This window comes from Melanostigma gelatinosum (assembly GCF_949748355.1).
Source record: "Melanostigma gelatinosum genome assembly, chromosome: 10".
Lineage (NCBI taxonomy): Eukaryota > Metazoa > Chordata > Actinopteri > Perciformes > Zoarcidae > Melanostigma > Melanostigma gelatinosum.
The window spans coordinates 19268506-19280920 of NC_136643.1; the positions used below are offsets into that span (position 1 = coordinate 19268506).

At 42.6% G+C, this 12415-nt stretch overlaps 1 protein-coding gene across 1 annotated transcript; it reads right to left on the bottom strand.

Annotated features, from left to right (window-relative positions):
- Positions 1-202: 202 nt before the first annotated feature.
- Positions 203-12235, bottom strand: asmt (acetylserotonin O-methyltransferase; the record flags this gene model as incomplete). The annotated part of the gene is made up of 8 exons (XM_079276644.1): positions 203-456; positions 1031-1153; positions 2566-2706; positions 6410-6528; positions 9262-9330; positions 10436-10565; positions 10905-11079; positions 12134-12235. 8 exons carry the CDS (start codon positions 12233-12235, stop codon positions 203-205), a joined length of 1113 nt encoding a protein of 370 aa, XP_079132770.1.
- Positions 12236-12415: the final 180 nt, after the last annotated feature.

Consider the following 12415-nt stretch of genomic DNA (forward strand, 5'->3'; position numbering starts at 1 on the left):
CACAGCCATAAAATGGGCCTTGGTTTGAATATTTCAGAGATCTAACAGATTCAGTGAAAAAGCTGATCCAGAATATGGTATTGTCAAACAAACTGTGTGAGAAACTTTTATTTGAAGAAACTTAAGGTGACATTTAAAAAGAAATCCCAAAATAGTACAGTTCTAGGAAGAAAACAAAACGTTTTCCGGGTGGTGTTAGTTTTCAGTCCTGGCCCACGAGCAGCCGAATATGTCGGCCTCGTGTCTCTTTGTGTCCCAGCACAGCGTCGTAGATCTTCCCAGTGAGGCGGTGCTGGACGCCGGTGAAGCCGGCGGCAGCCAGCAGGGCAGCGTACTGAGCAGCTGTCCTCTCTCTGCCCTCCGTCTGTACCAGCATGTTCAGGGAGAAGAGCTGCACTGTCACCGGGCCGGAGCCGTCCTCGTGGAGCAACGCCTCCACCAGCAACACAGCGCCTCCTGTAGGACGGACCAGAAGAACAGCTCCGTTTGTATCTCGGTTCCTTCCTCTTTGTTGGTTCTCTTTCTCTTCTCGCCGACTAATTTGACATAGGTACCTGACAAACCTTATCTATAGCATTACTGTTCGGAAGGATTGATAAAGCTGACATCTTGACTTGTTGAGCGCAGTTGTAACTGTCAATTGCTTCATTGCATTGCAATGTTATTGGTAACACCCGTGCGATTCAGTCAAAACTTGACTGCAGTTCAAAATGTCTACTATCTGAGAAACTCTCATACGACAGGTTGTAATCTCTGTCCAGTGTACGCGTCCCTACTTAGTTTATTTCTTTGTTTTGCTTCCCTCCTCTCGTGTATGCACACACAAAGATGCTTATTGTTATGAAAACACATAAGAGGGTTTCCTGCCTCCCGATAACGCCTGCTGCTTTTGTGTGTCTTTGATCAAAGTCACAAGGACAGATTTTTCTGGGATCAGCTGCATTGTGGGATACAATCTGCCATCTCATTTCAAGAGGGGAAAAAAGTGCTCATCCCTCTCACTCTCAAAGACACACACACACACACAGACCTGGTTTGCAGGCTTTGTAGACGCTACTGAGTAGCTCTATGCAGCGTTCGTCTTTCCAGTCGTGGAGGATTCTGGCGAGGATGTAGAGGTCAGCCTCTGGTAGGGTGTCTTTGAAGAAGTCCCCTAAACACACACACACACACACACACACACACACACACACACACACACACACACACACACACACACACACACACACACACACACACACACACACACACACACACACACACACACACACACACACACACACACACACACACACACACACACACATCCATATGCACAATTTAAATGCACTGAATTCCTAAGACTCTGTTAATTATTTCACGTAATTATTAATTCTGTTGACACGCCTTCCCGTAACAAGACAATGATTCAATTAATGGTTACATACAAATAGGTAAAGTCTCTTCTAGTCGCATTATCTCAAAAGCATATAACCGTACAACTAATTTCCAGCTATAGCTAATTTTCTTTACCCTATAAAAACAGTAATATAATGAGAGTATATGTGCTTGTCCCTCATTCAATTACATGTCCTCGCTGCCCATTATGATTGTGTAATTGCAATATTCTAAGTGAGCATGAAGTGCAGAAGTCTTGAGCCCAATAATCTGTACATTTCAGTTTTCCGTGTTGTCCATGTTACAGCTCCCGTTGTGTTCAACACCATCGTGGCTATGAGAACAGCAGGAGAGGCAGGATTGATTTTGGCTCTGGGTTTTCAAGATTACAGGGCTTCTGTGAACATTTTCTGTTTGAAATCAGCTGCTTTGTGGGAGAGCCAACATAGCAAAGCGTGCGGTATAAATTTCCGGTCCAACAGCAGCAGTTTAGCGGGAGCATGGAAGCACACAGGTGACGGTATCAACAGCGTCTTTATCTGCTTTTGTCTTCAGAACACAGTCGTAGTTAAAGTTGATCGTATATGAACTGAATGCTGCGCACACATGGAACTGAAATGCTGAAAGTATTTTCTCACACTGTCGCAGCGTGAAATTTCCAGAAACACCACCTTAACTTCACTGTCATTACATGATTGAAAAGAAATATCTTCAAAAGAGGTTTTCCGTCTTTTCTAAAGAAGGAGACAAGACTGATGGCGGCAGGCAGACTGTAACCAATGCCAAGACCACATCTCAAAGTATTCGCTGGTGGAATTCAGCTGGGATTCCTTAGTCACTCCTTAGATCTGCACTAATTCTTCTTAAAGCGAGCTCCTTTAATCTTCTTAAGTCTTAAGATATATCCAATGGCACCTTTATTAAAGGGACCCTTCACCCACAGCTGGATTATTACGTTGGAATTGTTGTTGCATCTGTGATCCTGAAGGCCGGGGACATCAGAACTTTAACATGATGATCTTCTGTATCCCCAGCAGGCAAAGACTAGACTCACCAGCTCACCACTGCTCTTTTGTTTTGCGTGTGTGTGTGTGTGTGTGTGTGTGTGTGTGCGTAAAGCATCGCACTTGAACTGTCTGTATACGATTATAAGTGTCAAGGGAGTCCGTCCATTTGCAACGGCGTTACCTTCGTGGAAGCTTATCCTCTGGTCAGCCCCAGTGACAAAGTGTTCCCTCGACGTATGCGCCACCTTGGGGAGGTCAAAGATCGTCACAGTGCATCCTGGGTAGGCTGACGTGCAATGCTTGGCTAATGCTCCACTGCAGCCTGGAGAGAGAACGACAGAGAGAGTTAAATTTAGTAGAATGAATACACACAACCTTCATTTTAACAAGCTAGTGCATCACTTACTCACTCACACGAGTCACACGAGCGGAACAGATGCTTTCAGGTATGTACCTAATATTTATTTGCATGATTTGTATTCAGATGTATGTGGCGGCCGAGGTAATATGGTTCATCCAACATTCATGCCAATAAAGCAGACTGAATTGAACTGTATATAGAGTGACCGAGAGCCAGATGCTTTATACAGAAACGGGGCAGAGCTTACGGTCTGCGAATCTTCGTCAGGAATCTAATCTAGGGAAAAGCAAACAGACACATCCCATTTGTTTGTTCTGCTCTGGTTTAACATTCTTATGTGTATAAGCTTTACATTTTAAATTCCTTGTTGCTCTGCTTCCACAATGGCGAAGCCGTGGCCATTATGTTTTGGGCATAGAACCACGAGGCTGTAATTCGAGCCATCCATGCCAGCTGCATGATGGCAATGTTGGTCTGTTCCACCACTTTGGTCCAGACTGAAATATCTCGACAACTATTGGAAGGACTGCAATGGAATTTGGTAGGCACGTTCATGGGCCCCAGGGAATTAATCCTACTAACATTAGTGGTCGCCCGACTTCTGTCAGTGCCACCATGACACTTTTGTTTCCTATCGAAATGTCTTAAAAACTCAGTTGTTTGATTGCAGAGGAATTTGGTACAGACATTTATGGTCCACAGAGGATGAATTGTATTACTTTGGGGATCTTCCAACTTTTCGTCTAGCACCATCATCAGTTCAAATTTGTATAATACTTGATTAATATGTTTATAACCAAATAACTCCAAAAACATCACATGATTTACATGAAGAATGTATGAATGGGATATAGTGATGGAAAGTCAGTGGTGGAATACAGGATCAAAGGATCTCACTTTGCCAAACCTACAAAGCCAACCACAGTGCGTGTGTGTGTGTGTGTGTGTGTGTGTGTGTATGCACAGGCGGCAAACTGTCTGCCCGGTGCTGCCTTTCTCCCAACATGCCCTGCTGCTACTGTAGTCTGTATTTTTACAAGACTTTGTCTTTTCATTTCTCTCTCACACACACACACACACACACACACACCTACACACACACACACACACACACACACACACACACACACACACACACACACACACACACACACACACACACACACACACACACACACACACACACACACACACACACACACACACAGAGGGAGGGAGGGCGAGATGCTCTCACATCAAACAGGGGTTAGCAGAGGAGAAAAATCAAAGAGCACCGAGGAGGAGCAAAACCAAACACAACACGCTGTACAAGACCCCGAGCTAACCTCACTGCCTCAGTTTGTTAATGGAATCCTTTGATGGGCGTTTGTGACTCTTACAGTCTGTAATATTTGTTGTATGTTATCGTTGTGTTTTTCTCTCTTTACTATTCAGTTTTCTGTGCTTACTGTATGTCATTTAATTTACAATTATTTGTGCATGTGTGACCTTTTCATTAAAAAACAAAACAAATCTGGTGCATTGCACCACTACTAGTACATCAACGACTGAGTGTAGTTGTACTTGCATATAAGTACGTTTTTGGTTGGATAAATCTCTTACAATACTGGTTACGTCAACTCTCCATCTGCAGCTGGATTTCTGTTTACATTTTCTAAAAAGCCACTACACTTCGAAACGATGAATATATCATTTCCTTCGAGGTGCAGTAACCTTTAAAGTGATTCTTCATTTTTAGGGCAAACATTCCGTTGAAACGCATGTTAAATGTCACATTAAATTCGAGCTGTGTGAAGACAGTCAGCGTACGACGAACCCCCTTCATCATATAAATGAGAAAAACGTTGACTGTGGACTCTGATTTGGATGAAAGTCAGCAAGTTGGCAGAAAGTAGTACAGATGGACAGAGAGACAGACGGGCAGAGCACCCGAGCAGCAGGTGTGTGCAGACACAACAGATGCCGTGTGAGAGACAAAGTCTTAATGGGACACTGCAGTCACTCCCTTCACACTCCCGCTGTCCACATGCACACTCCTTTTTAGTGCTGCACCCCAATGCATAAACATGAACACACAAACCTCACGCTGAGAAAGTCACAAAGGAGAGGAAAGAAAAGACAGGAGGACTGCCCTGGATGTGTGTCTACGTGCACGTGTGTGGCTGTATGCTTTTAGTGGCTTCACAGCTCCCCTGTGTGGTCAGCTGAGGTGTCACGCACAGGAGGTGGCCAACAAATAGTGTCGGCAGTGAGTCGCTTGCCATTTCTTTGCCTCACTGAGTCCAAATGTTGCAGTTCTGTAATAATTAAAAAGAGAAAATGGAGACTCACTTGTGCATGTAAAACATTGCTGATACAGCGTGGCTTTCTTTTTCTTGATAAATAATGAGGCCTTTTTTTTCCCAATTTTGTGAAACTGAAATACATCGAGTCTGGGTTTCTGCACAATGCTTGTATGTCAACCTCTAATCTGATGTAACACCTTGGTGATTCTGGGCTTTCATGGGTAATGTTCTGGATCATTTAAATGTGATGATCACGCATAGGCTAATGGACAGAGCCACAGACTTAACATTTTGTCTTAGAAACCTCATTATTTCTATTCTATTGCCGATACATTATTATCCATCATCGACTATTTTTGACCGATGGAGTCGTGCAAGAGTGGAGACATCGTTCAGTTCAAAATGAAATATCTCTGACAAAAGCTTTTCCCCATCAAGCATATCGTGACCGCTTCAGCAGGAGATGAAAAGTCCTGTGACCGAACAGAAGATTCATTTTTACTTGTTTTTTCTCTTTGTGATCCTTCTCCGTCTCGTTTTTTTAGCATTTCTTTGAACTCGCACTGTGGAGCTCATGTTCTGTTTGTTCAGTCTTACTTCATCCTCTCATTTTCATCCTTGTGCCCTTTGCTCTCTGTGTGTAAACCATTTTGTAAGAAATCTTCTGTTCAAAGGCACTTTATAAATAAATCTTATTTGACAAAAAAGAACACAGAGGAGCTCGGTCCAGGAAGCTACCTTTTTACTGTTGTGCATTCATAGAAGACCGACGCTGCTGCTGCAACATCTTACTTCACATTCATATATTTTACATTCAGAGCTGTTCAGTTCAAACAGTCTTCTTCTGCTGAACCATGGATGGAATCTGCAATAATCTGCTGCAAATGTTTTCCCTTCTTATTTATTGGCACGTGCATATTTCTGGTACGCTATATACGCATAAAATTAGTTTTATGACAAAACACTGGTTTCACATTAAATTCACTATCTAACTGATATGCTGCAACAGGAAAACAATACTTTTTTTGTATTCTCTTGGTTGTCGAACTACAAATTCCTATGTTGTTACAGCCGTTACCTGGTAAGAAGAAGGCTGAAATAAATAGACAGTTGTGACAAACATGGCTGAATACTTCAATTGATCTCAGCAGGTTAAATTACTCTGCTGCCTCCAACTCTCTCTCTCTCTCGCGCATTTTTGTGCACACACACAATGTACTGTATTAATATGAGTGTGGCTTAGCCAGCTGTCTTTTAGTTGACACATGACGGCAACTGCTTTAAATGTTAATGACTGTGAACCCACAACCTTATAATTAGATGTGGTGACTGGATAGATACACACACACACACACACACACACACACACACAGACTTACCTCCAACGTCGCAGATGATGTTGAAAGGCGAAAGGTCAAAGGCCGTGATTACGTCTTTACCGCAGATGTTCCAAATAGAGTTCATCAACTGCATAAACTTCAACATCTCCTCATCAGACCTACACACACACACACACAGAGAGAGAGACAAAGCAGTTTCACTTAAGTCTCCGTGTCTCGAGGCCAAACTTCCTTTGCATTTTCTGTAAGCTGTCACCCGAGGTTCTACTTGCTCTCTGTCCACAATAACCAGTCAAACACACACAGTGCCTCTCCTCATCTACAATGTTTCTCCCCATGGCGACACAGTATGTGTGTGTGAGAGACAGGCTGCAGCAGAACGGAAGAGCCTGTGGTGACTGCTGCTCTGAGGAATCTCCACCTCATCACCCAGTACTCTGGCCTGCCGTGGGTCTACACACACACACACACACACACACACACACACACACACACACACACACACACACACACACACACACACACACACACACACACACACACACACACACACACACACACACACACACACACACACACCATCTTCTATTCTGCAACACTATTGTATTCACTCAAACTTCACTGCAGCATCAACCATCTGATACGCGATGCAACTTCAGATGACACAGTGACCTCCAGAGGAAAGTGACTCATTGTTGCAGCCTCAGACTCTGATTACATCGGATGTGAACAGATGAAATGACTGTGAGGCCAAACCGCAGACTGTCAGCTTTCATTTGAGAATATTTTGGACGCAAGTTATCGAATGCCCCCCAACGATAAAATCTGCAGCTCTTTTTGTCTCCGATTGAGTACATTTACAATCACACGATCTCGTGCCGTCTCCAGTCATTTTGAAGAAAATATGCTCAGCCTGGTTCACTCTGTCCTTATGCACATTGTTATAACATTGTCGTAGTTTGTGATCGGTCTGCTCTCTGCACAGACATGTTGCGTACTCCTCAACATCCCTGCAGGTCTCTTGTCATATCTGTGCAGACTGAGTTATGGCTCACGGCTGCCTGATCGCTGTTGTGCGTTCTACAGCTGTCTTGATGCTTTAGCCTCCTCATTATCATCAACTATAATAGAAGAAAAGACTGACGGGTATTATTTAAAGTACGGTCCACTTTGACTTTGCTTTCACTCCGAGAAAAATGTAGATCATTACAAAATAAATAATTATTTGAATCTGTTGTTTGCAGAATAAAATGTGACGATGTCACTGAAAACTGCTGCAGTCCATGTGTCCTTTCTGTCCAATTATCTCAGCTGTGTCTCATCCAGCGTTTCTCCTTTGACACCACAACAGGCCGGTGCCAAAGCTGGACATTTTCAAATTGTGGCTTCAATTTTTATTTGGCAGTAGCTTTCCAATCCAAAATTGCAGCGATGTACTGTCAGCATACATCTTGTACATTTCATTGTCAATACAAACTAATTGCTGGAATAATATATTGTGAAGATTAGTACACTGCGTGTGATAACCCAGGTTTCATGACCAGAATATGTTCTCACACACAAACCTAAAAAGTTCAATCCCTGATGGAAGACATGTGTTCATACTCACTGTAGTAAACACACTCATTATCGTACAATGTACTGTAAAAAGATTATATTTAATATCATGTAATTTACTTTGTTCCATCAGTCAATGAACTATACATTTTTAACATGACATGTTTACTTCATGATCTAGACGTAACACCTGGTTTGGATAAAATAATAAATACTCATCTGTAAAACTTCTTCCTTGCAATATCTTCTATATTTTCAAAATATAAGCTCTCTTTGCTCCAAATCTTTTCTGCTTTCTCAGATATGGGAATTCAAGCTCTGAACGGGCCTCGGTTGTTAATTATTCAGGCGCAGTCCACGGCTGGTGAAATGGCGATGAGTAAACAGGAGCCTGAGTCATCCAGCCAGCTTTGAATCATCTTGCTCCTGCTGCAGAGCTCTGAGAAAGCAGTGAATGACTTCAGTGGTCGTTTCCCCCTTGCTAATTTGCCCACCGTATTCACAGGGGAAATCAGCGGGGACAAACAACTGCTACTCCCCATTAAATCAAGTGTGCGCAGGTGTTGACATTTTATCTCGTGGGATATTTTCATTTTTCAATCAATTATAGCTGAATTGCAAATTCATCTGCACAAGGTTGTATTGCATTATGTGTGTGTGCATGGTTCATAATTTGAATATTCTCATTTTACATGCATGTTTTTTTTTTTTTTAAATGAAGCAGTTTTTGTGAGATCATCAGTTGCTTTTTAAAAAGGATACAAGAACAAAAACGGCAAATACCACTTCCATTTGTGCGCACCAGATCCCCTTCCATCAAAGTGCAATGGTCGTGCAAATCATGCCATGATGAGGACAGGAAGGGAGGCTGTTTTAGCACGTTTTGCCACCGTGTTTCAGTTGTAACGGCCTCTGTTCCTTTGGGACTGGTATTCTAAAGCACAGCGCCTCATGCAGGCCCGATCGAAACCTCTTGGCGAACAAAGTGTGAAACTTTGAGCATGTGACCCCTGAAAACTGCTCACCAGCAGATCAGTGAAGCGTTAAAACTGCGGGCAGTACATACCATAAACACACACAAGACCTTCAGGACAATGGCAGATATATTCTCTGTCTGCTCCAGGCTTCCTCACATCACTGCCCTCTCTCTCTCTCTCCCCCCCTCTCTCTCCCTCCCTCCCTCACACATCTCCTGCCTCCTAATAAATCCAGAGACTCGGTTTTTTTTAAGGGTCGAAGAAAGAAGAGAGTGCCAGACAGGCTTAAGATGGAGCGACAGCGGTGGAATGTAAATTAGCAAGAATTTGTGTTTTCATGTCAAGACCGCTTCTTACCTGTAGAGAGCTTCAAACAGCTCGTTCGAGCTGACTCCAAAAGCCTTTTCATACTGGTTTCTTCCCTCTCTGGTACAAGGCAAAGACACAAATATTCATTATTGATCCATTTGGGGATTTTTCACACACATATCAGCTACGTGAGTGTACACAATGTGGGATCTCGGTGTTGATCGTCTCACTGCTTAAAATCTGCTTTCGCTTCATCTCATTGCCACAGTTGGCGTAGATGAAATGTGTTGACATGAATTCACCATCACGTTCTGTCTATTTTAGGCCAATTCACATATTTCTGTTGCACACCCCCCACGCAAAAATAATTCATAAATCCGTTCGATGTAATCTTTACTTCTGTCTGTTTTCAGTGTTTCTCACAGATGGGACTTGACTCGTCAGCACACAGTAAATCCAGTCACGCTGTTGCAGAGCTGCTGGCTGTCCTCCCTCAGACATAACAATGAGACTGAAATCCATCTTGAGACACTGTTCAAACAAAAAAGTAGGACTGGAATCCACAGCCTTAGGCTACAAATCAAACCTGGCTTTCTCACAGCTCCTCACTGCCCACCTGTGTGTGATTCTATACTCTTCCTGTCTTGCTCATTGAGATGAATACCATCCTTTGTGCATTATTTAGAAATAGCATTGTGTTTAGTATTTGATAAAGCAGATGGGCCCCCCCCCCCCCCCATCATGTTTATTGTTGCTTCTCTTTTGGTTCGACTCCCCTTTATAGCATTTTGTGCCATTTTGCAAGTTATATTTTGGCTATTAACGGATGCTCTTCTAGAAAATAATCTTAAATCCTTACAAGTCACATTAAAGTGTAGGTAATTATTGGTAATGTTGTCACAACATTGACAGAATAATCAATCCAGTTGTCAATAAATCAAAGGACAAAAATATTATAATTTCAATTTTTGAATGCTTAAATCATGCAACAAGAAATAAATGTCAAAGAAATTGTTGGTTTCAGCCTCTCAAATTAAAGGATTTGCTGTTTTTCAGTGTTTGCTGTCATTCTCATCAACATAAACACTGATCACTTTTATTTGCACATAGCTTTGTGCTTCAGGAAAATGTGATAGGATTTTCTGACATTTTACAGCCTATATTATTTCATTTATTTTGCAAAAACAAAAGCCCGGCTCGAGGCCATGCTCAGCGTACTGACCGGACAGCGTCGGTCAGGTAGTGCCAGCCGAGGTAGATGGTTCTGGAGCTGTACTGGATGGACTCGTAGAGGGACACAGGACTGGAGCGGGTCAGGTAGACACTGGCCTGCTCTGTGTTACTGTACAACACTGAAAGAAGTGGTGGGAGAGATGGAGGGCGACAGACCGAGGAGGAGGTGACTGTGAATGAATCACTGCAGGTGTTGAGACTCCCCTTGGAACTTTAATGTAATCGAGGGAGCCAGAGAATGAGGTGGAGGTGTGTGTGCAGGTAATGAATGTCTGATGACAGATGGACAAGTATGACATTTACATATAGTTACTAAAAAGACTAAAAAGACTTAATTAGTTTCACACATTTGTGTGCTTTTCAATTCTTAATTATGATGCAACACTGTTCTAAACAAATGAGTGTCATCATTATTACCCTACTAGAGTTTTCAGGTGTGTGTGTGTGTGCGCGCTGACCGTGTCCATTTTCCTGGTGTGTGTTGAGGAGCTGCAGGCCGGTGCAGGCAGCCAGCAGTCTCTGTGTGCCATCCAGACTGGCTCCGACCGCCTGACTGATCTCCTCTGCAGACAGGGGGTGCTCTGAAGCCAGCAACACATCAAACACCCCCAGCTCACAGGCAGAGAAAAGCGTCTGTGTCAGAGAGAGAAGAACAGAGCGCAGTTCATTCATGTACCAAAGTCAAATAGACTTACAATCTCTTCTAATAAAATCATAGTCGCATAGTAAAGAGCCAATCAATCGGTCAAGATAGCTGGACCTATAGAAAGCACAGCTGAAGTATTTCATTGATGCATTTATGGACATCAGTAATGTCTTCACTAAGATTCTGCACATTATTTCATTATTTTTACTTTCAGATGTTTTCATTTACTGTCCTAATTTTCTTGTCCGTCTCTTTTTACCATTTGCTCCTGCAACGATTTGTTTATTGGGATAATACACTTAAAGCTTCATCATCCATTATAGTGCAGATACAAAAGTGGAGTAAACTGACATGGCCACAAAGATATTAGAAGGAAATTAGCACCGTGTGTATTTTTCAGGTAAGAGACTTAGGGCTGCAATTAATCAATATTTTAATTAGTAGTTAATCTCAGATATTTCTCAATGAATTACTAGATCTACAAGATGCCAGCGTCGATGTTCTAGAGCCCAAGGTGGCATCTTCCAACCAACAGTCTAAATCCATGACTATTATGCAGCAGTCCCCACAAGCAAAAGGTGGAGCTTGGTGTTTTTGCATGAAAAAAGTATCATAAATAGTTAACAATTAACTTTCTGTTAATTGACCAATTATTTAATCACCTATTCATTTTAGTTTTTAAGAAACTGTCCTTGTAGCATTTATATGTTGGAATGCTATCAACTCTCAAGTTGAGGGGGGGAACTTTTTGCCAGAAACTTCAGGCTTTTTGCCCTCCTCCCCCTCCGCATGATTTGAAAGCAGACTATGATTTGAGCAAGATTTTGTAATCTCCTGCTTTTTTTTGTGTAGATTAGAACCACAGCAATCAGAAATCAACTTCAAATAACGTCCAGGCTAAATAAACAGCACACGTGATTGTAACCTTGTTTCCTGGTTCCAGTTAGAACATGAAATTCATTACACTATTGTCAATAACTTTAAACGGAGTAAGAGTTGTCTGCGTCCCTGTAGTGTGTATGCACCACATGTGCATGTTACCTTTGAGATGAGGAATCCTTCCATATACTCCAGTATCTTTCTGGGGTAAGCGTCCGCAGCAGGTGTCTCTTCCGATGAACCCGTCTCTTGCTGCTCAGCCATGGCCACAGTTTGGACAGAACCCCCCCCCCCGAAAATATATCGTGAACGTTGTGCTCCTCCGTGCTCTTCTACATGCAAAGTGAACTTCCCAGATTGTTTGTTCTGCTCCTAAGGCACTTCAACACATGTGCATGAATCCCAGTGCAGTCATAGCCAGGTTTAAAGCTGCAGAAAGTGCCC